This window comes from Eschrichtius robustus, chromosome 19 (genome assembly GCF_028021215.1).
Source record: "Eschrichtius robustus isolate mEscRob2 chromosome 19, mEscRob2.pri, whole genome shotgun sequence".
Lineage (NCBI taxonomy): Eukaryota > Metazoa > Chordata > Mammalia > Artiodactyla > Eschrichtiidae > Eschrichtius > Eschrichtius robustus.
The window spans coordinates 57,259,882-57,286,942 of NC_090842.1; the positions used below are offsets into that span (position 1 = coordinate 57,259,882).

A 27,061-nucleotide genomic window follows, 5' to 3' on the forward strand; every position below is an offset into this window, starting at 1 on the left:
TGTGAAAAAGGATTGTGGTTTGTAGGCAAGTGTCCTTACTCTCAAGAGATGTCTGCTGAGCTATTAATTAGGGGTAGAATGTCAAGATGTCAGCAATTTACTCTCCAATGGTTCAGCAAAAAATGTACATACACATCTACAGGTAAAGGAACTTAAAATGTTGAAAATTAAATCTAGGTGGGAGGGTATTCAAGTGCTCAGAAGACATACTTTTTTTCTTTTTCTATCATTTCTCTGTGCTTGAAATTTTTCATAATAAAGAGAGGGTAAAATGCTAATCTGCTAGGCAAATTCACATAATTTCCCTCGCAACCTATCTTTTTGGCCTGGGAAAAAGGAGACTCAGAGTCTCCAAGTGGCTCTTTCCAGGTCATAAAGGGAAGAAGAGCTCACAGGAGTCTGAGGAGTTTGATTAACATGTGTTTATTGAGCACCTACTATGTTGTGGGCACTTTTGTAGACAGTGGGGCTACAGCTCTAGAATCGCCTCACAGAGCCTCTCTTCTCATGGATGAGGGGATGGATGGGGTGGAAAAAGAAATACGAAAACAAATAAATTGTGTGCCAGGCACTGTTCTAGGCACTGAAGATATGGCAGTAAAATTATAAACAAAAATCCCTGATGTGAGGAGGTGGACAATAATAAACTTAATAAAGCAATTACTTAGTATCTTAGAAGGTGACAAGTGAAAAGGAAAAGCAGAGCAGGACGAGAGTAATGAAAGGGTGTGCAGTTTGGACAGGCAGCCAGTGGTGGCGGAGGGGTCTCCGAAGAGGTGACATCGAGTAGAGACTTGATGAAGTGGGAGAGGTAGTAAAGCTCTGGAAGAAGAGTGTTGCAGCCAGAAGAAAGGGCCAGTGCAAAGGCCCTGGGCTGAGAGGTGCTGTCTCTGCTGCCAGGGAAGAGGTCAGAGAAGTTTTCAGGCCCTTTAGAGCAGGGGTCCCCAACTTACAGGCCGCGGACCGGTACCGGTCCCCCGCCTGTTAGGGACCGGGCCGCACAGCAGGAGGTGAGCGGCGGGAGAGCGAGCAACAGAAGCTTCATCTGCCGCTCGCCATCGCTCCCCATCGCTCCCCATCGCTTGCATTACCACCTGAACCATTCCTACACACACACACGCACGTCTGTGGAAAAACTGTCTTCCACGAAACCGGTCCTTGGTGCCAAAAAGGTTGGGGACCGCTGCTGAGAGCACTCTTTGGACCTTTGTTTTTCATTCTGAGTGGGATGAGAAGACCCTGAAAGATGAATTAATGAGGAAGATACTTTCTGCTTCTGTTCAGTTGACTTGGAGAATACAAATAGGACGGGGTAATAGAGAGGCCGGGAGAGAGGTGCCTGCAGCCAGGGTGGTCCGGGAGAGTCTCCCTGAGGAGGTGACATTGGAGCTGAGACCAGAAAGTGGAAAAGGAGCCAGGAATTCAAAGGGCTCGGGGGAGGGAAAAGGAGAGAGCCCGGGCCTTGGGAAATGAAACCAGAAGCGAAGCCACTGGCCAGGCAGCCCTGGGGCGGAGCCTCCGCCAGCTGGGGAGGGAGGGGGGTTCGGGGGAGCGCCCCGCCCCCAGCCGGCCGCCCCACCTGGCCCCTGGGGAGAGAGGAGGCGCCGGCGGGGCTCCCGGGCATCCAGCTCCGGGCGGAGAGTGGGCAGGTGGGAGGGACCGAGGTGGCCGAGGCCCATCCCCCACCGCGGGGCCGGTGCGGGGAGGGCAGCTTGGGGAACGCGGACTCTGCCCTCAGGGACCCGGTTCCCTCTGCAGGGCCAGCCTTTCCACTTATCTTGCCAGTTTCTTGACGGCTGGAGCTGGGCCTCTCTGAGCCTCAGTGTGATGATCTGGAAGGTTGGGGTGCTCCTCATTCTGGACTCACTGTGGTCCTAACAAGCTCCATGATTCCTCTTCACTCCTGTATCTTTAGGGCAAAGAGAGTCCATGTAAAAGTGAGTCAGATCTCCTTCCTCCACTGCTCAATGCCATCCCATGCCTTCCATCTCACTCAGGGTTCAGGGTAAAGCTCAAATATTCCCTACGGGACTCCCACAAGATTCTACATGATTTGCCCCCCTCAACTCTTTCTCATCTCATCTCCTAGTACTCTCCCCCTTGCTCCCTCTACTCCAGCCACACAGACCTCCAAATGGTCCTTCAAACACTCCACTCATGCTCTGACCACAGGGCCTTTGCACGGTGTTCCTGCCACCAGGATTGTTTCCCCACGGATTTACATGGCTCACTTCTCACCTCCTTCGGGTCTTTCTCAAATGTCATCTTGTCAGTGAGGCCTTCTCTGGCCATCCCATCTAAACAGCAGCACCCCCATCACTCTCCTGCTTTCTCTCCACAGCAGTTATCACCCCTGGACAGACTACATTTTACTGTTTATTTCAGTAAACAGTACACACTCGTGTATTTTTCAGCCTTCTCCCACCATGATGCTTTATGAGAGCGGGAACTCTGTTTTGTTCATGTGCCTGGAAGAATGCCAGGTCCACAGTAGGCACTCAGTAAATTTGAGCAATATTGGAATACTTGGTGTGCATCAGACGCCCTCTTACACACTTGGCATGATCGCTCAGTGAGGTAGGTGTTACTCCAGGTCTTGAGGGTGGGACATGGTGTGTTTGAAGAACAGCAGAGAATGGTGTGGGGGAGATGAGTTGAGAGAGGTGGGGAGGCTTGGCCATTGCAAAGTTGGGAGTTCGCCTTCTCAACAACAACAGCAACAAAAATTTGAGTGCTTATCTGTGCCAAGCATAGTTCTATGCACTACAACATGACCCCTCTCTCTGAGAGATTTCTCCAACAGATCAGGAGCCTAAGCATAAATGGGTCATAAATAACTTGAGATTGGATAGGTGCTACTAAGAAAATCAAACAATGGGAAGTGGGCTGGGTTGGGGGTGCACCTGGTCATGTTGAACTAGGAAGAGCAGGGAAGACCTCTCTGAGAAGGGGACATTTAGATTGGTGAAACTATGGAGGAAGTGTCCTCTGTGCTGTTAACAGCAAGTGCAAAAGCCCTGGGGCCACCTGGAGTTGTGAGGGAGGGGAGAATGGGAGATTAAACTGGGGAAGTTAGAAGCAAGATTGTCAGGCCTTGCAGGGGTTGGGGTTTTATTCTGAGTGTGAGAAGTCACCTAAAGTTTTAACTAGGAGTTAGACACGATCCACTGGGCATCCACATCTCAGTGTGGACCCCATGTACCTTCTTGAGATCCCTTGACCACCTCCTCTTTCTCCGGATTGGCACCCACCTGTTACTTACCCAGCTGTTTTCAGACTTAGATGCAATGCCCCTCTCAGGGTGAGAATCTGGCTTTGAGCCAGAAAACAAAGGCAAAATCCCCCTCCTTTCCCTGTGTATTACACCCAGGTGCAGTTCCTCCTTGCAACCCTTCTAGAAAAGTCCCTAAGTGCTGTGTAACCTTACCTGCTGCCATGTCTTCAAAGGTCTTTGTGGAGGCCTAGCCAGTGCAGCAATGTATCTTTTTTTTTTTGGCTGCACCCCTTGCATGGGAAGCATGGAGTCTTAACCCCTGGACTGCCAGGGAAGTCCCTGCAGCAATGTATCTCAACACATCTTCCCTGGCCTCCCTTTTTCCCCCCTCACTCTCACCAGCCTGGGCTTGCACCTCTTAAATAAATCATTAGAACCATTAACTTTACTCTGCTTCCTAGCCAACAGTTTTCTAGAAAGATCTGCTGTTAGTACTGGGGGTCTTTGGGCATTTTCTTTCTCCCCTGGGCCTCACCAGCACATTTCATGCAATGAAAGGGCTGACTTTTACATGCCAGAGGGCTCTATCATTTGACATGTAATTCATGTGACCCAGTTTCTCTCTCCTGTGTCCACCCATGTGTCTGGGGACTCTAAATCTACCAAGAAGCAACAAATACAATTGTTAAGAAGGCTCTGGAGGTAGACTGAATTTGAGTTCTAGCTCCTTGGTCCTCATTCTTCCTGGCTGTGTGACCCTGAGCAAGTGACTTGGCCTCTCTGAACCGTAAGCTCCTCCTATGTAAAACGTGGTAACAGTATCTATTTCTGTATAATCATGAGGATTAGATGACTTAATTCAAATAAAGTAGGTAGAACAGTGCTCTTAAAAAGCATTCAATAAATGTTATGTTTAATAATATACCTGCCCCACCTTTGACAGGGAAGGGGTACAGGAGTCTAGGGAAATTAGCAGGTCCCTCCCACTAACCCACTGAAGTTTAGAAACTTTAGGCAACACCACTCCTTCCAAAGTACTTTTATTAAAAAAAAAAAAAAAAATCATTACAAACAATCAAAAAACAAAAACAGAAACAAAAAGCCACCACAAAACCCGCCTTTCTTTTAAATAATGTGGCATGGAGCAGTTTGGTTTCCACCCTATTGCACGTGGTCCGGCCTGGTCATGAATCAGGAGGCTGCTTGGATTGCGGTCCTGTGAAGGAGGTGGGGTTCAGCCTGTGGGGAGGAGGCCAGCCCCTCCCACTACCTGGAGGTGCAAGAGGCAGAGGCTGGGTTTCCATAGCAATCAGGCGCACATCCCTGTCATCCTTTGACAGGCCCAAACTATCTTCCCTGAGGCCCCAGTGGACACAAGGGGAGTAGGAACTGGAGGGAAAGGCAGAAGAAATGTGGAAGTGGTAAATCAGACTCCCAGAAACAGAGTCTCATTAAGGCATTTGGAACAGATAAATTAATTCAGGAAGACCCACCTTCACAGAAGGTTGCGATAACCAGACACACACATACATGCGAGACAATCTGGAACCCTGAAATGGGAGGAAGGAGGTCACAGCCACTGCTTAGAGCCCCCATCAAAACACACACACACACACACACACACACACACACACACACACACAGTTGCATCCAGGGATTCAGCCCACCAAGGCTGCGACGAGGAAGAGGCACCCCCCATCAAAGTTTTAGGATCCCAGAATGATTTCCATGATGTGATCTAGTTCATTCCACTCCCAGGACCCTGGGGCACAGAAAAGGTTGTGAGGAGGCTCTGGTGGGGCCAGTGAAGGCTCCTTCTCCACTGCAGATGTGTCAATGTCCAGGAAGAAGTCATCCAGGCCAGAGTCCCCCAGGTACCGGGAGCTCAGAGCTTCTAAGAAGACTGGATCGGGCTGGGGCAGCACTTCATTCTGGGGGCCCGGGGGAGCCACTGGATTCTGAGGGGGCTCAGTCTCATCCATGGAGGTCTCCAGCTCCCTGAGAATAGAGCCGATGGTGGCCGACAGGGAGAAGTCCTCCTCGCCCAGGAAGAGGGGCTCTGGGGGCAGGGCAGGTGCAGGAGTCAGGCAAAGCGCAGCTTGGAGCTGCTGGAGGGTATTGTGGATGAGGACATGCCTGCGAAGGCTGGGTGCTCGGGGGCCCAGGCTTCGCTGGACTTTGTCTAGGGAGATACGGAGCAGGGCTTGCTGGTAGCTCCGCAGGCCTGCTGGACCCCAGTCCCACTTCTCATCCTCCTCTTCCTCCTCCAGATCTGAGTGTTTCCTCTTCAAGCCTCCTACCATGATGCCCTGTGGAGAGAAGAGGGGCAAGTTAGACACACCAGGGCTAGTTCAAACCCTGAATCTCCTGTATGGTTGTTGTTGATTTGTAATGATCCAAACTTCAGTTTCTGCATCTATAAAATGGAGATAGCATGAATCCCACAAGGCTAAGGAGGAGAGTAAATGTATATGATTAAGAAAACAAGATCTGGAACTTTCCTCGTGGCACAGTGGTTAAGAATCCACCTGCCAATGCAGGGGACACGGGTTCGAGCCCTGGTCCAGGAAGATCCCACATGCCGCGGAGCAACTAAGCCCGTGCGCCACAACTACTGAGCCTGCGCTCTAGAGCCCATGAGCCACAACTACTGAGCCTGCGTGCCACAACTAATGAAGCCCATGGGCCCAGAGCCTGTGCTCCGCAACAAGAGAAGCCACCGCAATGAGAAACGTGTACCACAACAAAGAGTAGCCCCTGCTTGTCACAACTAGAGAAAGCCTGAGCACAGCAACGAAGACTCAACGCAGCCAAAAATTAATTAATTAATTTAAAAAAAGAAAAGAAAAGAAAACAAGATCTGGGGGGCTTCCCTGGCGGTCCAGTAGGTAAGACTTCGCCTTCCAATGCAGGGGGTGCAGGTTCGGTCCCTGGTTGGGGAGCTAAGACCCCACATGCCTCGCGGCCAAAAAATAGAAAAAAAAAAAAGAAAACCATAAAACAGAAGCAATATTGTAACAAATTCAGTAAGGACTTTAAAAATGATCCACATCAAAAAAAAAAAAAAAAAAGAAAATCTGGACTTAAACAGCTGGGTTTGAATCCCACTTACTTGCCCATGTGGGCTCAAATAGTGAATTTACCTCCTTGAGACTCAACTTCCTCATCTGCAAGATGAGGATCCTAACTCAAGTCCCCCTAAATCTTAAAGCTGTTCTTTCCACAATACCCTTCTTCAAATGTGACATACACAAGACAGGGGTTGAGTACAGAGACCTGGCCTCAAAGCAGAGAATCCTGGGTTTGAATTCTGCCTTTCACACTGCTCAGCTGTGTGATCTTGGGAAGTAATGTGAAATTACACACTTAATGAACAAGAGTTAGTTGCCATTTATTCATTCGATATTTTATTTGAGTGCCTACTATATATATTCCAGCCACCTGGAGCCCTGTAAGGGCACTTATCTATGGACACTCTTCTTTCACAGGTAAGATGTTTCTGTCCATGCCCTCTCGCTAACTGACTTGGGAGCGCGCCCAGTGACAGTGAAGGAGCCTCCCTCATGCCCTCGAGGGTGCCTTCAGAATTCTCCCAGGGGTCGCCCCGCAGGAAAACTCGCTAGAACTCGACTCAAGCCAAGCCCCGCCCCTACCGGCCCATCCAACCAGACGTCGGCCCTGTGCAGGCCCCGCCCCTTTACGGAGTCTCCTGTCAGCATTCGGACACGCCCCAATTTGGCCCAGAGGCTTCTGGGAAATGTGGGCCAACAGCCGCCAGGTACACGCACTGACGTTGAGCACGCACTACAATTCCCGGAGGGCTCCGCACGCCGCAGGGACTAACCTTCCCCGCCCTCCCCCAGGCCATGCGCAGAGGGGCCCGCAGTACGTGGGGGAAGGGAACCCGGACGTCCAGCGGCCGGGCGCCGGCCGAGCCCCGCCCTCCACCGCCTCCAGGGCGGAGGGTCTGAGCTCCAAGCCCGGAACACCCCTCCCCCACTCCAGACTCTGGCTCTGAAACTGCTTTTCTTCGGACCGCAGAAGGTCCTGGATTTTCCCCTCAAACTGCTCTCGGCTTCAGAGACCCAGACCCCAACATAATGCTCAAAGATTTACAAATGCTCTACGACGCACTCCGTTGGGGACACTAGGTATCTCAATTTTGAGACCTTCTCCCGTCAACTTCCCCTGTTCTCCCGTCTTTCAAACGCTTCTCGACTTCACCTCCATTCTCCCCCTCTGGCTCCAATACCTGACAGGGAACTCTTCCCCAGCACCCCCTCTCCGACACGGCGTCTTGGAGATCAAGAGTCCTTGCCCCTAGTTCTCGCGCTTCTCCAAATGCCTGGGATCCCAGCCCAACCCCTCACACCTTTTCCTGAACACTAGAACCCCGAATTCAACCCGTCCCGGAGGCCCGAATTGTCCTAATCTTCAGATTTCCTACCCCAAAAGTTCCTTCTCTACTTTTCTTGCTTCTCCAAACACCCCATGTCCCAGCTTCAAACTCCCTTCACTTGAAGATCCTGCCACCAAAACTTCGCCTTCCGTCCAGGATCTCGAAACTCCGGTCCCTAACCCTCTCCTTAATCTGCGCCCCCTACTCCCGCCAGTACCCCACCTCCGCAACTCTCGGAGGCGCGCCTCCACCTCTCCCAACCCAAGGCAGATCCCAGGCCAGGCAGCCACACCTCACCTTAGCTACCAGGTTCGCAATGACCACCTCCGGGAACGTCCGCGGCTTTGCGACCCTCCAGTGCTGGGTAGGGCCCTCGCTCACCTCCCCGGGGCCTCTCAGTCTGGCCTCAGGCCCACCCAGCTCAGCCCGGGAGCCGAGCCGCGAGCCACGATTGGCTGGAGTGCTGCCCGCCGCGGGGCGCGGATTAGTTGGGCGGGGCCACCAGGCCGTCGCCAGGAGACGCCCCACCGGTCCTCCCCTCCCTTGCTCCGCGGACCATTTAAAGGATTGCAACTAGCTGGGAGGCGGGGCCACGTCTCTAGAGTGGAGGGGATATCAACGCTGTTTCTTTCAACTCAGTTACTATCCTCGCTCCGAGATCGTCATTATTGCTACGATCTCTTTCTACTAGCTTGGACCGCGTCGCGGAGCAAGAGTGGCTGGCACTCGTCACTCCAACCCGTTTTCCGGACGGGCGGGGCTGAGCCTCTCGCTGGGGCCGCGCCCCCTGGGTTCCGAAGGCGGACGCTGCGGGGCGGAGGAGGATGACGCATTGAAGACCAGCCAATAGTTTGGCGCGGCCTATGTTGCCTGGGCGATCGCAACCCCGCCCCTTCACCGCCCCCGTTCTTCTGCCCCCCCACTTTACCCCGCGGCCTTCTTCTTATAAGGACTTTTCCGCAGCGTGTCCTCTGGTGGTGCCTCATACATCCTCTCGACGCCCCATCCTTCCTCTCAGAGTGGCAACCCCTGCTGCTGGAAACTGGTTCATGGCTCCCCACTGTCCTGGGGACAAAGTCGAAACTCATATTTTTGCCTCAAAGCCCTTCAGGTCTGGCATGATGCACACTCCTCCTTGCTCCCTGCAATCCTGCCACACCGATTGACTTTCAGGTTTTCTAAAATGGCTTCAAGTGCTCTCCACCACCATGAACACAAAGATTCTGTTTTCCTTCCTGCCTTATCCCCAGTGTTTACAACAATCCCAGGTACAAAGCAAGTTGTCAAAAATGAGAAAAATAAAGGGCCTCTGGATCTTTAAATTTGCTTCCCCATCCTGAAAATACACCCTCAATTCCCAGAATTCTGATCAGAACCCATCTCAAAGGATTCCTCCTCTCAGAAGCCCTCCCTGAGGCTCCAGGATGGGTTAGGACCCATTCTGGACTCCCATGGTGTCCTGTGCTTCCCCTATCTTGGCCTTGACTCCTCTGCCCCTGCCTCCCCCATCTTGGCCCTGGGCTGTCTCTGTCTGGACTGTGGGCCCCCTGAGGACATGTACCAAGGTTATCTCAGTCACCCACTGCTTGGTCCACAGCATCACCTAGCACAGGGCTGGACACAAAGCAGGCACCCAGTGAAAGTGTGTTAAATGCCCAGACAATGTGACAGAAAGACATAAAGAGGGCAGAAATAAAACAGTGCTAGTGCCCTGAAAGCCTGAACCAGCATTGCCTCACCTCCACGACAAGTTGTCACCAAGGGGCGGAGGAGGCAGTTTTCTCCAGGCCACCCCTGGGAAGGAAGGTTTAAGGCTCCTCAGACCAGTTCTCATCGGTTGGAATGTGTTAACCAAGTCATCCAGCTGTTTGCAGAAGCAGTACATGATTGGAATGGATTTGGGGGGGGGTGCGGGGGGGTATGGAGGGCACTGAGCACTGGCTTGCTCAGGCCTGGGAAAGGTGTCTCTAGGGAACAAAGGTAAATTCCAAAGCAGGACATGATGAGGAAGGGGCAATTCTTCCCCTTCCCCCCCTCAGACTTGCTCCTCCAGGGTTTCCTTCTCAGGGTGGCCCCCGTAAAACCCCCTCTCCAGGATATAGCCCTAGGCTTCCTTCTGGATGCCTCCCTCCCCTCCCCAACGAACTGTCCACTCAGGCTCCCTCCCGCCCACTCTCCCTTCTCTGCCTCTGGGCACCCCCTGAGTTCCCAGCCTCCACCCTTTGATCCTCTGACCCACCTTCACACAGTAGCCAAGGGAATCTTTACAAAACACAAACCTGACTGTGTCCTCTCCCCACCTCTCCCCTGCTCCACTCCTTGCATAACACCTTAGACTAAAGCTTAAACTTTCTACAATGACCCTGGACAGTTTAGTGTCCTTCGAACAGCCTCTTGGGGCTGATTGCTTCTCTCCTCTGAGCAAAGTGTTATTATCTGTAGGGGATAGATTTTAGTTCTTCAAAGGGGCCATGTGCTCTCCAGCCTCCTGGCCTTTGCTCATGTGGTATCTTCTGCCCAGAATGCTATCACTCCTTAGAACCTTCTCCTGGCTCGTTCTCACTAAACCAGGTTTCAGGTGGGACAGCCCCTCTTCCACAGAACCCTGTTCACTCCTCAAGCTGGGTCCCTCAGCCTTCTGTACTTCCTCTGTCAGAGTCCTGGCCACTCTGTGTTGTCACTGACAGGGGCAGGGCTGTCTTCCCCACTGGACTGTGAGATCTGTGAAGGCAGGGTCACCACTGGGTCCTCACAGTCACCACTGGGTCCCCAGCACAGGACCAAGCGAGGAAATGAATGAATGAATACCCAGAAAATCTCACACAGAGGCAGACAGAGACACTGAGACATCCAGATAGAGCCAGAGAGGGGAAGAGTCACAGAGATGGGTACTCTAAAAAAACTCGAAGCTCTTGGCTCAAGATTTATTGCTCCCTTCCTTTGTTCTCTATTTCCTGGGATGCTGTCCTCCTGGACGGGGCCAGAGCCCTAGTCATACTGGTGGGAGGGGTAGGTGTTGTGCCCATTGTACTCATCGGTGGTGAGGCAGCGCAGCATGAAGTGGCCCAGGTCGTGTTTGGAGATGACCCTCGAGGGCCCTCGTCCATCCAGAGTCACTGAGTAGGCCCCAGTCAGCGGTTGGTCTCCTGCACGGTAAAGACAAAGGGACTGGGTAAATCAGATGTCCTTTCCCCTCCTGCAACCAACATGTGATCACTTCAATGATCATCCCAGGGTGTCTACAGTGTGCCCAGCCCAGATGGTATAAGATGGTATAAGAGCCAACAATGTATGAAACCCTTCCCACTGCAGGGCACTAACCTGTACCCTTTACTTCATTCACTCGCTAAGTGAGTTTTTTTTTTTGGCGCAGCATGCAGAACTTCCCTGACCAGGGATCAAACCCTCGCCCCCTGCAGTGGAAGCGCGGAGTCTTAACCACTGTACTACCAGGGAAGTCCCATTCGCCAAATTCTTATTGATGACTTATTATATGTCAGGTGCTGGGCACCCTGAAAGGGACAAAACAGATATGAATCCCTGCCCTCAGCATGCAGACAGTCACTAGGAAAAGGCAACTAATAAGATAAGAAAGTAAAACAGACAATATGTTAGATAGTGAGAAATAAAGCAGAGAATGGGCTAGGGACTATTATTAATTCTATTTTACAAGTGGGCAAATTGAGTCTTGGAGAGAGGAAGTTATGTCCCATGGTTGCAAAGGGTGACTTCGCAGTGGCAAAGGCTACATTTGCTCTGTGCCCCCCTTGCCCTCCCCCACCATGACCTGGCTGTTACCAGGGCATCTAGCGCCTGCATTCTGACAGTGACCAACTTAACTTAGGGATCAAATGCAGCATACCAGCGCAGAGACAACCTGGAATCATGTGCAATAAGAAACACACACCCTCAACCATATGGCAATCCTGCCAAAAGTTTTTAATCTGAGTCTGTAAGAAAATAACTACAGAAATCCAGAACGTGGGATATTTTAAAAGACACCTGGGATAACAAAGTCCTACTGTATAGCACAGGGACTAAAGTCAATGTCCTGGGATAAACCATAATGGAAAAGAATATTAGAAAGACTGTATATATATGTTAAAACAAACCCAAAAAAACACCAGGCCTGTTATGTTTCATGTTATGAAAAACATTAAAAAAAAAAAAAAAAAAAAGGATATGGAGGATTGTTCCAGGTTAAATATGACACAGCGACTAAACACAACACACGATCCTGGACTGGACCCTGATTTTGAGGGGAGGGGGAGGTTGGAAGATATTTTTTGGCAGTTGGGGAAATTTGAATATGGGCTGGATACTAAATGATGTGGTAGAGTTAATGTCAATTCCCTTGGTGCGATAACAGTACTGTGGTTCATATTCAAATATTTCTTCTTGGAAGATGCCTATCAAGAGGTTCTAGGAGTAGAGTGTGCCGATGTCTGCAACCTACTTTCAAATGGTTCAGCCAAAAAAAAGAAAGAAAGAAAAAAAGAAATATATATAAATACACACTTATTTAAAAAATATATATACACTACATATGTATTCACATATATACACATACACATTAGATGCATGCATAGATAGATAGACAGACAGACAGATAGATAGACAGACAGACAGACAGACAGATAGATAGATAGATAGATAGATAGACAGATAGTTAGATAGATAGGGAAAGCAAAAAGGCCGAAATGTTAACAAGTGAACCTAGATGAAGGGTTTACGGGTACTCACAAACCTTTAATTTCTTTAACTTTTCTGGAGGTTTCAAAGTTTTCACACACGTACAAAAAAAGGACTGGGACTTCCCTCGTGGTCCAGTGGTAAAGAATCCGCCTTCCAATGCAGCGGACATGAGTTCCATCCCTGGTCAGGGAACTAAGATCTCACATGCCGCAGTGCAACTAAGCCCGTGCGCCACAACTACTGAGCTCTCGCGCCTCAACGAGAGAGCCGGCGTGCTGCAAACTACAGAGCCCACGCGCCCTGGAGCCTGCGCGCCACAACTAGAGAAGAGAAAAAACCCGCAGGCCACAACTAGAGAGCAGCCCAAGCAGACCGCGCGCCAGAACGAAAAAGATCCCGCATGCCTCAACAAAGATCCCGTGTGCCGCAACTAAGACCCGACAAAGCCAAAAAAAAAATAAGGAAGATAAATAAATAAAATAAATAAATATTAAAAAAAAGAAGAACTAAAAAAAAAACAACTTTGTGTTAAATAATTTTTAGGCATGCTCTCTCTGGATATTCACTTCAAACCTGGGAGGTCAAGAAGTAATATCATGAACCCTGTTTACAGATGAGGAAACTGAGGCTCAGAGGCCACGGGCCTTAAGGCCACAAAGTGCTGGGGCTGAGACTTTGCCCGGCTTCTCCGCCATGCTGCTTCACCACTGATTCAGAGCTCAGGATTCTCGTCTCAACGAGAATCCTGAATTGAACCTCAACATTGAGCTTACTTGAACCTCTATAAGGTGTGCAGGGCTCGTCTTTCTCCAAGCAGAAGGCAGAGGGCACAGCAGAAGTGCTCGTCCAGCAGGCAGGCAAATGTGAAGGGGATACAAGTGCCTGGCTCGGGCATCCGCACTGCGGTTCCCTCATCCCAGAATGTCCTCCCTTCCCCCAGACACTCACCTGATTCCCCCTGAGGGGAATCGTGGCCAGGCACACACTTCCTATGCAAGAGACATCATTTAGAATCCACCCCATATTCAGATTTCCCCAACTGCCAAAAAATATCTTCCGACCTCCCCCTCCCCTCAAAATCAGGATCCAGTTCAGTCGCCATGTCACCTTTAACCTGGAACAATCATTTTTTTTTTTTAATGTTTTTTCATAGCACGAAACATAACAGGCCTGGTGTCTGTTGTTTTTTTTTTTTAAACATATATATATATATATATATATATATATACACACACACACATTCTTTTCTAATATTCTTTTCCATTACGGTTTAGCCCAGGACACTGAATGTAGTCCCCTGAGGTGGGGAATCAGGTGAGTATCTGGGGGAAGGGCCATCTCCTTAGAGAGCCTCTGCTTATAGCTGAGGCTTACTCTCTTCACCGAGTTTTTGTTTTGTTTTGTTTTTTGGCTGCGTTGGGTCTTTGTTGCTGCGCACGGGCTTTCTCTAGTTGTGGCGAGTGGGCCTCTCATTGCGGTGGCTTCTCTTGTTGCGGGCTCTAGGCGTGCGGGCTTCAGTAGTTGTGGTGCACGGGCTCAGTAGTTGTGGCGCAGGGGCTTAGTTGTTCCATGGCTGGTCCGCAGCATGTGGGATCTTCCCAGACCAGTGATCGAACCCGTGTCCCCTGCATTGGCAGGTGGATTCTTAACCACTGCGCCACCAGGGAAGTTCCTTCACTGAACTTTATGGTTTCTTCATTCAGCGTAGCACGACCCAACAGTAATACAGATCATCTATTTCGTTTGTCTCCCCCGCTAGAAACGTAAGCCTCATGAGAGCAGAGACTACATTACTGGTACTTGTAATCATGGCCAGGCACACACTTCCTATGCAAGAGACATTTGTAAATGCATCTCTCCCTCGATCTGACTCTCTCTCAATGTGGATTCCAGACCTGGGAGGGGAAAAGAGGGTGTGGTTCCCTCCACAGCACCACCTGGAGGTGAGGCATCTTCCCCGGTATTAGCTCATGGGACATATATTTACTGAGCACCTACTACATGCCAAGCCCTGTTCTAGGCACTAGGAACACAGCTGTAATCAAAACAAGACAAAATCTGTGCTTCAAGCAAAACTTCAGACTTCAAAATTCTAGTGTGGGAGACACGCGCTAAGTAAGATAAAGAAAGAAACGAGGGACTTCCCTGGTGGTCCAGTGGTTAGGACTCCACGTTTCCACAGCAGGGGGCATGGGTTCAGTCCCTGATCAGGGAACTAAGATCCTGCATGTTGCATGGTGTGGCCAAATAAATGAATATATAAATGGGTTTAAAAAAAGAAAGAAAGAAAGAGGGCTTCCCTGGTGGCGCAGTGGTTGAGAATCTGCCTGCCAATGCAGGGGACACGGGTTCGAGCCCTGGTCTGGGAAGATCCCACATGCCGCAGAGCAACTGGGCCCGTGAGCCACAACTACTGAGCCTGCGCTCCGCAACAAGAGAGGCCATGATAGTGAGAGGCCCGTGCACTGTGATGAAGAGTGGCCCCACTTGCCGCAGCTAGGGGAAGCCCTCGCACAGAAACGAAGACCCAACACAGCCAAATAAGTAAATAAATAATAATTTAAAAAAAAGAAAGAGACGATGTGAAGCATAAGTCCCTGTCCCTTGAACGTAGGGCAGCCCCAGTATAACTTACTTCTTTTTTTTAAAAAAATATTTATTTATTTATGTATTTATGTATTTATTTTATTTGGCTGCACCGGGTCTTAGCTGCGGGATGCGGGATCTTTTTAGTTGCGGCATGCATGTGGGATCTAGTTCCCTGACCAGGGATCGAACCCAGGCCCCCTGCATTGGGAGCATGGAGTCTTAACCACTGGACCACCAGGGAAGTCCCATAACTTGCTTCTAATAAAGAGAATACAGCGGAAGCAGCCCTGAGAGAGCTGACGCTAGGAAAGGCGGCGTGCAGGTGTTCCAGGGACAGACAGTCTGCACCTACCACGAGCCTCGTCGTGAGGCTTCCTTCCACACGATTCTATTGCCAGCTACTGAGCAACGGCATGCGAGACCTCAGCAAGAAGTGCCCCCAGAGCCTAGACAGCTCCCAGTACTGAGAGAGTCATCACAAATGAGGGCTTTTGTTTTACGTTTTAAAATTTTGGTTAGTTTGTACAACAGAGATTAATTGAAAAGTATGTTAGAAAGGAGATACAAATCAAGCAGGAAAGAGGATGGAAATTGTGGGAGGAAGGTTTGCAATTTTCAACTGGCCAGGGAAGGCCCAGTGAATGTCAACAGAGGACAGGAGGGGGCAGGCTGGTGGTAACCCTGCAGCTGGGTCCCCACCCACTCACCTATGTGTGGTGGCATCACAGCCACGTACTTCAGGCCCGACTCCTGCAGTATCTTGTGCATCCGGATATGGTCATCAGTCACATCCTGCAGTCTTGGGGGCACCTTGGACGGGTCCCACAGGAGGAAGGCTGGGGGGACACAGGGCAGGATCAGCCAAGGCTTGAGGACAGCCTGGCCAGGCCCATAGCCTGCAGGTCTCCTGCCAGGACCAACCCCTACAGGGGGCTCACTACTGCCCTCCAGTTTCTCCAGGCTTCTCACCCCGCCTGCTCCTATCCACTGTTACCTCCTGCCTAGACCATGGCAGCAGCCTCCTCCCTGGTCTCCCTGCCCCTGCCCCCCACATTCTGTTCCCCCGGCACAGCCAGAGGGGTCAGACTCATCTGTGACCCTATCTCACTCAGGGTAAAAGCAAAGGCCCCATCAGGTCCACGAGGCCCCACCTGACCTCACCACCCAACACTCTCCCCTTCACTCGCTCTGCTGCAGCCACACTCCCTCCCACCTCGCAGCCTTTGCAAATGCTGACCTCTCTGCCTGGAGTCCCCTTATCCTCCCACTGCTCCCTCATGTCCCTTCCCTTCCCCGGGAGACAATGTGTGATGGAACAAAGGTGAGGAGTGTGGACCATGGAGACAGTCCGGTTCCACACCCCAGCTCTGCCAGCCACAGGCTGTGTGATCTCGGGTAAGGTGATGGGCCTCTCTGTGCCTCCACTCCCTTAGCTAGGAAGCAATAAGAACAGCTACTATTCACTGAGCACCTACTATGTTCCACTGTGAATATAAGTACTACTCAAAGGAGTTTTGAGAGGATTAAGTGGCATTCATCTGTAAGGCACTCAGATGGTGCCGAGCACACAATAAGAGCTCAATAAATGCTGTTAGCATTAACTGCTCCTGTTACACACTCCGCAGCCTTCCTTTCAGATTATTCCGGGCAACCATTCGTTTAATACCATCTCCTCATAAATTGGGAGGTCTGTGAGGGTAAAGACCTGGCCTGTGTATACATGGCTCTGTCATTTCCTCTATGAGGCCCTCTCCCTGACCCCTTTTCAGGATGAGTCAGGCACCCCTCTGGGCCCCCAGAGTCCTCCAGGCTTCCCCTATCCCGGCCCTCATCCCCCTGCCCATGCTCCCCCCGAATCCTGGCCTTGACCTCTCTGCCTGTGCTTCCCCCAACCCCGGCCCTGACTGGTCACTGTTTGATGATGGCTCTGTTGCCACTTCCCTCCTACTTGTGAGAACCATGAGCACAGGGCCCAGGGCTGTATTGTGTCTCTGGCCTCATCCAGCAAGGTTCAGGCACTCAGGTGGTGCTCAATAAATACACAGTTACTTGGAGTGGCTCTAATGCCACCTTGTAGGAGCCCCTGGGCTGCCTGTCCAGTATCTACCCCCCACTCTTCAGCCCCACCCCTATGACCCCGCCACCCACCCGAGGTACAGGCCACGACCTTGTCCACGCCGTGGGCCTTCATGGCCACCACAATGTTCTGGGCACCCTCGGACATCACTGTGGTAGGACCTTAGAGGAGACAGAGAGTGGCTGTCACTGGTGGGCGGCGGCGGTGGCGGTGGCAGGGGTGGGGCTGGGGGCGGGGGTGGCGCTGGGGGCCGAGGTGCAGGGGTGGGCCGAGGGCAGAAGGGGGGCCCAGTACTGAGGTCATTGCCGGTGCCCAGCAGCACGATGACGGCATCCTGCCCTGCCACAGTCTTGTCCACATCGGCCGCCTGCCGAACGTCACCCACTATCACGTGGGCCGGCTGGGGCCCCTCTGAGGGCAGCCTGGAGGTGTCCCGCACCAGCACTGTCACCTCATAGCCTGCAAAGAGGGGCAGAGAGGCAGGTCAGTCAGCTTGTGGGCTGGCACTCCCCGCCTCCAGGGGCTGGGTCCTGGAGGGTGCCATGAACTCCCAAATCCATCCTGCAGGTCCCCTGTTCTGAGACAATGGTCTTCAAACATTTTCGCTGGCATACCCACAGTTGATATCCAGCTGGTTGTTAAAATAAGGTGATACCTTGATGTCGGTTCATAAATAACCTGCTCTGATGCCTCCAAGGGTCTCTTCTTCCCTTCACTCCCCACTCCTGCGACTTCTCCACCCTCCGGCAACTAAAGGGTTAATGCCTGGCATCACACTGGTCTATGCCCCCCATCCATGGTCCTGGAGCAAGCTGAGGTACAGAGAAGGACATGAGCTGCCCAAAGGTTGTCCATCATTGGATTTGGTTCCCCAGGTCTTACTTCTGAAGGGCTGGGTCCTGTCTTAGTGGTTACTAAACAGTTTGAACATCACTTTGGCATGTCACCTCCCAAAAGAATTTTGGATAACTCTGTAACTCTGTGTCCCCTTTCTGACACATACCCTCCCTTTTAAAGTTTACAACCAACATATTTCTTCCTTTGTTTTAAATAATGGCAAAATATATCAATGTTTACGTGTATTGCAAAAAAAATAAAATTAGTAGTTGTAGTCTCTGTTATGGACTGAATGCTTGTGTCATATGCTGAATTCATATGCTGAAGCCCTAACCCCCAATGTGATGGTATTTGGAGATGGACCCTTTGGGAGGTAATTAGATTAGATGAGGTCATGAGGGTAGGGTCCCCATAATGGAATTAGTGTCCTTATAAGAAGAGGAAGACCAAGGCTCGCTCTCTCTCTCTCTACCGTGTGAGAACACAGCAAGAAGGCGGCCATCTGCAAGCCAGGAGAGGGCCCTCATCAGAAACCAAACCTGTTAGTACCTTGATCTTGAACTCTCCGCTCTCTAGAACTGTGAGAAATGTCTGTTGTGTAAGCAACCCCGTCTATGGCATTTTGTTATAGTGGCCTGAGCTGATGAAGACAGCCTCTAAATAGCATTCTCATGAAAAATGAGCCAGAGCTCGTTGAAGAAATGGCTGCTTGCTGGGCCACGCCAGGGAGAGGACAAGATGAGCCTGGAACATCTTATCTTGTACCTCCAGCTGGTAAGGTGGTGTTTAAAAAATGATGGGGTGATGTCAAGAGGACACAGAAGCCACTTGAAGGGGTTCCCACAAGGCAAATAGGGGGCAATATGATTTGTCCAGAAGAATACTGATGGCAAAGAATTGAAGTACATCAAATATACAAAAATCTGTGAGTTCATAATGATACTAAGAAACTTCATTGGTCATCATTGGTACCTATCAAAGGATGAATCCATTATTCTGCAAGTGATAAAGGAAAAGGGAAAACAACAAAATTGTTCCATTTCTCTCTCTCTCTCCCTTGTTTTTTCGGCTGCGCCACACAGCTTGCGGGATCTTAGTTCCCTGACCAGGGATTGAACCCGGGCCCTTGGCAATGAAAGCACGGAGTCCTAACCACTGGACTGCCAGGGAACGCCCCTGTTACATTTCTCTTGATAGCTGTCATCATATATGTAAAAAACAAATGATTAGAAATTTGTACACTCTGGGGCAGTGATAATGATAATAATGATACATAATATTTAGAGAGCACTCACTATATGCCAGGTGCCAAATTCCTTACATTTATTAGCTTATTTAATCCTCAAAGCAACCCTGGGTTTGAATTCTGTCTGGCCCTACCACTAGCTAGCTGTGACACTGGGCAAATCACTTAACCTGTCTGGGCCTTAGCGCCTTCATTTGTAAAATGACACTAATAATAGTCTCTACCTTATAGGGTTATTGTGGGTTTAAATAACATTTCTTTTTTTTTTTGGCCGCGCCACGCAGCTTGCAGGAACTTAGTTCCCTGACCAGGTATTGAACCCAGGGCCACAGCAGTGAAAACGCCGAGTCCTAACCACTAGAGACCACCAGCGAACTCCCTAAATAATATTTCTAAAAGTTTAATGTAGTTGGTTGGTTTTTTTTAAAATTTTTATTTATTTATTTAGTTAGTTAGTTTTGGCTGTGTTGGGTCTTCATTTCTGTGCTAGGGCTTTCTCTAGTTGCGGCTAGCAGGGGCCACTCTTCATCGCGGTGCGCGGGCCTCTCACTATCGCGGCCTCTCTTGTTGCGGAGCACAGGCTCCAGACATGCAGGCTCAGTAGCTGTGGCTCATGGGCCTAGTTGCTCCGCAGCATGTGGGATCCTCCCAGACCAGGGCTCGAACCCGAGTCCCCTGCATTGGCAGGCAGACTCTCAACCACTGCGCCACCAGGGAAGCCCAGTTGGTTGATTTTTGACAAGGGTGCCAAGACGATTCAATGGGGCAAGTACAGTCTTTTCAACAAATGATGCGGGGACAACTTGATATCCACATGTAAAAGAATGAAGTTGGATCCCTATTACCTCACACCATATTCAAAAATTAACTCAAAATGATCAAAGACCTAAATGTAAGTGCTAAAACTATAAAAATCTTAGAAGAGGGCTTCCCTGGTGGTAGAGTGGTTAAGAATCCGCCTGCCAACGCAGGGGACACGGGTTCGAGCCCTGGTCCGGGAAGATCCCACATGCCGAGGAGCAACTAAGCCCATGTGCCACAACTACTGAGCCTGTGCTCTAGAGCCTGTGAGACACAACCACTGAAGCCTGCGCGCCTAAAGCTTGTGCTCCGTAACAAGAGAAGCCACCGCAATGAGAAGCCTGTGCACCTCAACGAAGAGTAGCCCCTGCTCGCTGCAACTAGAGAAAGCCCACGTGCAGCAACGAAGACCCAACACAGCCCAAAATAAATAGAATAAAATAAATTAATTTAAAAAAATCTTAAAAGAAAACATAGGCATAAATCTTTGCGTCTTTGGATTAGGCAATGGTTTCCTAGCTATGACACCAAAAGCACACGCAACAGAAGAAAAAATAGATACACTGGACATCATCAAAATTAAAAATTTTTGTGCTTCCAAGGACACTATCAAGAAAGTGAAAAGACAACACACAAAATGGGAGAAAAATTTTGCAAATCATATATCTGATAAGAGACTTGTATTTAGAATATATAAAGAACACCTACAACTTGATAATAAAAGATGAATATTAAAAGCTGGGCAAGGACTTCCCTGGTGGTCCAGTGGGTAAGACTCCACACTCCCAATGCAGGGGGCCCGGGTTCAATCCTTGATCTGGGAACTAGATCCCGCAAGCCGCAACTAAGAGTTCGCATGTTGCAACTAAGAAGTCCGCATGCTGCAACTAAAAGATCCCATGTGCCGCAACCAAAAAAATAAATAAATAAACAAAGATCCTGCATGCCTCAACGAAGATCCTGCATGCTGCAACTAAGACCCAGCACAGCCTAAATAAATAAATTAATTAAATTAAAAAAAAACAAATAAAAGCTGGGCAAAAGATCTGAATAGACATTTCTCCAAAGAGGTTATACAAATGGCCAATAAAAACATGAAAAGATACTCAATATCATTAGCCACCAGGGAAATGCAAATCAAAACCACAGCAAGATCCCATTTCATACCCACTAGGATGGCCATAATCAAAAAGACATAATAAATGTTGATGTGCATGTGGGGAAACAGGAACCCTCATACACTGCTGATGGGAATGTTGAATGATACACCTGCTTTGGAAGATAATCTGGCAGTTCCTCAGAAGGTTAAACATATTGTTACCACATGACCCAGCAATTCCACTCCTAAGTATATGCCAAAGAGAAATGAAAACATCTGTTCACACAAAACTCATACGTGGATGTTCATAGAGCCATTACTCATCATAGCCAAAAAGTGGAAACAACCCAAATTTCCATCAACTGAATGGGTAAATAAAATGTGGTATATCTAAACAATGTAATGGTATTCAACAATAAAAAGAAATGATACACATGCTACGATATGGATGAACTCTGAAAAAACAATTTTTTTGCTAAGTGAAGGAAGCCAGTCATAAAGAGCCACATAGTGTATGATTCCATTTATAGGAAAGGTTCAGAACAGGCAAATCCATATAAACAAAAAGCAGGTGAGTGGTTGCCTAGGGCTGGGGAAGGGGTTGAGCAGGAAAATGGGGAGTGACTTCTAAGGGTTTCTTTTGGTGGTGATGAAAATGTTCTAAACTGATTGTGGTGAGGTTTGCACAAGTCTGTGAATATGCTAAAAACCACTGAACTGTATACTTTAAATGGGTGAATTGTATGGTATGTGAATGATATCTTAAAAAAGCTGCTATTTGAAAAACGCAAAACGAAAACATATGAAAAGATTAGAAGAGTGTCTGGCACAGGAAAGAGCACTATATGGGTGTTGGTTGTTACTATACCTTTTCACCATCTCACAATTTTTTTTCCCATCCTGGTCTAGTATTCCCCGGGCTCCTGGCCTCTCTCAGCCCCTCCAACCCATATTTCACATGGTAGCCAGGTAGAGCTTTCCACTGTTATATCAAAGTGCGCTTGGCTCAGATCCCTCCCTCGACCCCCCCAGTGCCCTGAGATAGCCATGTTCCTTATGACAGACTTCAAGGCCCCCCAGGATATGGCCTCTCCTCTCTCACCTGTGCTGGAGCCATGGCCCTTTTCACACACTGAACTTCTTTCAGTTCCTCAAATGCATCATGCTGTTTCCTGTCTCCTGGCCTTTGCACGTGCCCCTCTGCCTGGAGCACCCTTACCCTCTTTCCCCAGAACCCCCAGCCAATTGTGCTTCCTCTGTCATGGCCCTACTTATGCTGACCTGGAATCAAGCAAGGGCCCTGTGGGTCCAGGGACTGTGACATATTCGCCACCATCTCCCTGACTTTTATATCAACACAAAAGCACATGATATACTGTCCCATGGACCTGGGTTCGAACTCTGGCTCCACCTCTTTTATTTTTGGCCGAGCCGGGCATGTGGGATCTAGGTTCCCTGACCAGGGATCGAACCTGTGCCCCATGCAGTGGAAGTGCGGAGTCTTAACCACTGGACCGCAAGGGAAGTCCGAGCTCCACCTCTTACCGGCTGAGGAACCGCAGGAAACACCTTCCCTGACTGGCCCTCAGTCTCCTCTCTAAAGTGAAAATCACAATCCCTAGCATCCCCATCCTGTGTGACCACCTTTCATAAGGGAAGAACACCTGTGCTGCCCTCACGCACATCGGGGAGCAATGGGAGCTTTCATGATGCCACCGCAGGCACTGGTTAATTACCACTGTATTAGTTAAAACGGACCCTAGTAAATCGTGGGTATTTTGGAGGAGAAACGTTCTCACGGACAGTGAGAGCTCTGACACAGGCCCAGCACAAGAGTGCCTGTTAATGGTACATTATTGGTGATTAGTGACATTTATTGAGGGCCTCCTAGGGAATTCCCTGGCAGTCCAGTGGTTAGGATTCCACAGTCTCACTGCTGAGGGCCCAGGTTCAATCTTCAATCCCTGGTCGGGGAACTAAGATCTCACAGGCTGTGTGGCACAGCCAAAAAAAAAAAAAGAGAGAGCCTCCTATGTGCCAAGTGCTGTGCTAAGCTCTTTCTGCAGATGAATGACGTTTTTTTCCAAAAATTTTCACACAACCCACATTTAAATTTTAATAGCAACATGTGGCTAGTGGCTACCACACCAAACTATAGTGTTAGAATTCACAAATTTTGCCCTTTACAAAGAACGAGAGCATTTGTAGGTTATTTATAAACATTTCTTTTTCTTTCTTTCTTTTCTTTCTTTTTTTGTTTAACAAATCCCTTACTTTATTTATCTTTTTCTGTTAATTTTTAATTTTGAAATAAATTCAGACCTATAGGAAGGTTGCAAGACCTAGATTCTCATATTTGCTTTATCCTTCTCTCTGTGTATATATAAAATATACACATAACATGTATAATTATATATGTGTATAAAGTTTTTTCCTAACGATGTGAGAGTCAGTTGTAGAGATCATGCCCCTTTTAAGCTTTTTTGATCTCAACCCTCCATACAATATAGATTTCACTTCCAAACCCAGTATACACAAACCCATACATATATAATTGAAATGAAAGTTTCATAAAACCAATATTTAACATGTGATACATTCTGACACTGTTGTGACCAATTAAGTATATTTCAGAACTCATTATGACCCACAGTTTGAAAAGCCCCAGATCGCAACAACCCCACAAAGTAGGTTGTATTATATGCCCATTTTGAGGATGGGGAAACTAAGGCAATTTTAGGTAATTGGGCCAGGATCACACAGCTATAATCTGAGTTCTCGCAGCCAAGGAGTGCTATTGAGCACCAGCTGTATGCTGGACACGGTTCTAAGCATTTTCCATATATTGTAATATCTCATTTAATCATCACAAGAACCCCAGGTCGAGTTCTGCTAGTTTCATCCTCACTTTACAGATATCTAGGTACACAGATGACAAGGCACTTGACCACACAGTTGTTAAGTGGCAGAGCTGGGGTTTGGAATGCAGACACACAGGCACCAGAGTCTGTGCCTGTCAGGACTCAGTCCTACAGAATCACTGAGGTAAAGAAAAGCCGAGCTCATTCAAGCCCTTCCTTTTTCTGATGGCAACAGCGAGGCTCAGGTTCACTGTGGCTCTGAAGAGAGCTGTCAGAGCCACAGTGAGAAGCCGGGGACTCCCCTAGGCCTCAACGCTCCACACCCACAGGTGCAGTCCCAGCTGTGACCAGCTGGGACCAGGACTGAGAGAAAGGTAGTCACATGGGAATCCAGCTCCTCAGGGTGACTCAGCAACTCTCAACTTCTCCCTCTTACTTCCTCCCCAGGAAATGTTTACCAGTAGATTCGTTTCTCCTGTCCCTACAAGCCAAGATCCTCACTAGGTCTTCCCAGGGAGGGGGAGAGCAGTGGGCCGAATGGGGAACTTTCAGGCAGAGTCCCTTGAAGGCAGAGCTGGGCTAGGAGACGGCTGAGAGTGGGATCCTGGCGGCCTCCACCCTTTTGGGGCAACCAGATAGTCAATATCTTCAGAGTCACCAAGGCCAGCAAGGGTGGGGCGCTATATCTGGAAGTGTCAGGCTCCCATGGGGGTTGGTGAAGTCTGGACGGTGGGGGCAGGGTACTGCTGCATGATACTGATCCCCTTTCTCGCCCCCTTTCCTGGGGCAACTGCAAATTTTCAGCGCTCATTGACTTTCCCGGGACCCGTGTGCTCAAGTCTTCACCCCTGTCTCCGTGATCTTCTTTCCATTAGGTGTTCACAGCAACCCATCCCTCAGCCTTTTCAACTTTAAGCCTTGGTGCCCAAACCAAGAGCCGGTGGACTTTTGGCAGTTAAGAGCAAGCACCGGTGGGACTTCCCTGGTGGCGCAGTGGTTAAGAATCTGCCTGCCAATGCAGGGGACACGGGTTCGAGCCCTGGTCTGGGAGGATCCCACATGCGGCGGAGCAACTAAGCCCGTGCGCCACAACTACTGAGCCTGCACTCTACAGCCCACAAGCCACAACTATTGAGCCCACGTGCTGCAACTACTGAAGCTCGCACGCCTAGAGCCCATGCTACGCAACAAGAGAAGCCACCTCAATGAGAAGCTCGCGCACCACGACGAAGAGTAGCCCCGCTCTCTGAAACTAGAGAAAGCCCGCGCGCAGCAACGAAGACCCAACGCAGCCAAAAGTAAATAAATAAATAAAATGTGGGGGGGAAAAGAAAGACCCATTGGTGGTCTCAATAAAAACAAACAAACAAACAAAGAACAAGCACTGGGTACAAATTCCAGCACTGCCACTTTCCAGCTATGTGACATTGGGCAGATCATTCAGTGGGCCTCAGTTTTCTCTCCTGCCAAATGAGGTGATACTAGTTCCCGCCCGACATGAGTGCTGTTCGGATTTAACACGTGCTAAGAGAGGACAGTGCTGGGAGGCCAGCCCAATGCCTGGCTTAGTTAAGCCCTTGCTGGGTGTGCAACCACCAGCACCACAATAACAACTACATTTCGTCAGAGCACTGGATTTAAACCTGTCACTACAGTCCCTCAGCCTCCTAGGGCCAATACCTGTTCCTTGGGCTCACATAAAATTGGACCTCACAGCGTCCCCCGTTTCTGCCCCCCGTGGCCACCTGTTTTGCCCCCCTAGGTCCTCACACACCAAGGCACTGATGGCCCCAACCAGCCTCGGCCCGACCCCATGATGCCACTTCCTAAAGTTCCGTCTGTGCACCCCGTGACACCACCTGCCCGCCCCAGCTCATGCCTGCTTGCACCGCCTGCGCCAGGGTGGTGAGCCCGGTCCTGCCGGTGGCGCCGAAGATGGCAATCTTCTTGACGGTCATGCTGCGGGGTCGTGAGGGTGCGAGGCCGCGGAGTCGCAGGACACGCGGGAACCGACTGGCTGCTAGGCCTCCCTCTCCGTCCTTTCCTAGCGGGAGAGACGGGGCGGGGCCGCTCAGAGGGCCACGCCTCAGCCAGCCTCCTGCCCCAGACTCCGGCCGAGGGGCGGGGCCATAAGGCCACGCCTCTAGTTAAGAACGGGGTGGGCGGGGCGGGAGTCGGCTCGCCTACGCCTGCGGCCCAGCACTGCCTTCCAGCCCGCCACTTAGACTGGGAGGCGTGGCCGTATCTGGCGGTCTACGGCGGTGAACCCGGTGCCCCGCCTCCGAGCTCTAAACCCCCAGGGCGGGGCGGGGCGAGCGCGGGCCACACCCACAACTGTCTCCTTAGGCTGATCTGGGACTCACACTACGCCCCAAGGCCTCCTCTAGGCTACAAGGGGAAAAAGTGAGGGAGGACAGTGTGGGTGTGTGGGTGTGACACTGTGTAACTGCGTGTCTATGTGCCCGTGTGGCCCTGTGTGACTGTGAATAACGCCAAGGGAGAGCATGATTGTGGGTGATACCATGTGCCATTCTCTGCGTAAAACACCGTATTACAGTATGAGACACCACGTGTGGAAGACATTGATGAGACTGAGACCTTGTGGTGACACTGGGTGACAGTGTGTCAGTCTGTGATGCTGTATGCATCCATGCCGCTGGGGGATATGGTGTGAGTGTGGGACATGTGTGAGTTGTGTTATATGGGAGTGTGTGACTCTGTTAGACAGTGTGTGACACTGCGTGTGTCATGTAAGTTGTGTGACAACGTGCCATCATTTGAGTGTGACTGTGGGTGTTGACTGTTGTTGTGGTGCTATTTGTGACCTGTGACTGTGTGATGTGTAAGTGGGTGACAGTGCAGGATGTATGACCCCCATGTGAGTGTGTAAGGGGTGTAACAAGTTTGAGTGTGTAAAAGTGTGTGATGCTGTGTGATAGTGAAGCTGTGTGTGATGTGTGAGTATATGACACTCTTTGTGACCTCATGGAGGTGTGCAACAGTGTGTGGCATATGTGTGCTTGTGTATGACACCGCGTGAATGGTGGTGACAGTATTTGAGTGTTTTACAGTGTGTGACGCTGTCGGGCCCTGTTCCAGGGCGGGACGTCGTGTGAGCTTATGACTGCGTGAGACGGTTTGAATATTTGACCCTGTGTGACCCCATGTGAGGGGGTGGCAGTGCGAGTGTGTGGATGTGGATAATGTCTGTGACGCTGTAGGTGACCCCGTGTGTGTGTGTGG

The 27,061-nt window shown here is 50.0% G+C and overlaps 2 protein-coding genes across 4 annotated transcripts; both read right to left on the minus strand.

Moving 5' to 3' along the window:
• Nucleotides 1–4,238: 4,238 nt before the first annotated feature.
• On the minus strand, nucleotides 4,239–9,668 carry SERTAD3 (SERTA domain containing 3). 3 transcript variants are annotated; one of them, XM_068527777.1, is made up of 3 exons: nucleotides 9,353–9,668; nucleotides 8,542–8,673; nucleotides 4,239–5,523 (listed from the first exon to the last, which is right to left on the minus strand). In XM_068527777.1, exon 3 carries the CDS (start codon nucleotides 5,515–5,517, stop codon nucleotides 4,921–4,923), a length of 597 nt encoding a protein of 198 aa, XP_068383878.1. In that variant the 5' UTR covers nucleotides 5,518–5,523; nucleotides 8,542–8,673; nucleotides 9,353–9,668; the 3' UTR covers nucleotides 4,239–4,920. The 3 variants fall into 3 exon arrangements, with proteins under 3 accessions (XP_068383878.1, XP_068383877.1, XP_068383876.1); XM_068527776.1 differs by having other exon boundaries at nucleotides 8,542–8,678; XM_068527775.1 differs by lacking the exons at nucleotides 8,542–8,673; nucleotides 9,353–9,668 and adding an exon at nucleotides 7,911–8,024.
• Nucleotides 9,669–10,523: 855 nt separating this feature from the next.
• On the minus strand, nucleotides 10,524–25,890 carry BLVRB (biliverdin reductase B). Its single transcript, XM_068528455.1, has 5 exons — nucleotides 25,698–25,890; nucleotides 17,269–17,433; nucleotides 17,046–17,135; nucleotides 15,605–15,733; nucleotides 10,524–10,759 (listed from the first exon to the last, which is right to left on the minus strand). Exons 1-5 carry the CDS (start codon nucleotides 25,774–25,776, stop codon nucleotides 10,602–10,604), a joined length of 621 nt encoding a protein of 206 aa, XP_068384556.1. The 5' UTR covers nucleotides 25,777–25,890; the 3' UTR covers nucleotides 10,524–10,601.
• Nucleotides 25,891–27,061: the final 1,171 nt, after the last annotated feature.

Excerpts from the sequence above, each read along its gene's own strand:
- SERTAD3 (XM_068527777.1), bottom strand. The coding sequence starts at position 5,517 with ATGGTAGGAGGCTTGAAGAGGAAACACTCAGATCTGGAGGAGGAAGAG.
- BLVRB (XM_068528455.1), bottom strand. The coding sequence starts at position 25,776 with ATGACCGTCAAGAAGATTGCCATCTTCGGCGCCACCGGCAGGACCGGG. Across the intron at positions 15,734-17,045 it reads GGTCGTGGCCTGTACCTCGG|CCTTCCTCCTGTGGGACCCG; the intron begins GTGGGTGGCGGG and ends GTGTCCCCCCAG. Across the intron at positions 10,760-15,604 it reads TGTGATGCCACCACACATAG|GAGACCAACCGCTGACTGGG; the intron begins GTGAGTGGGTGG and ends TTTACCGTGCAG.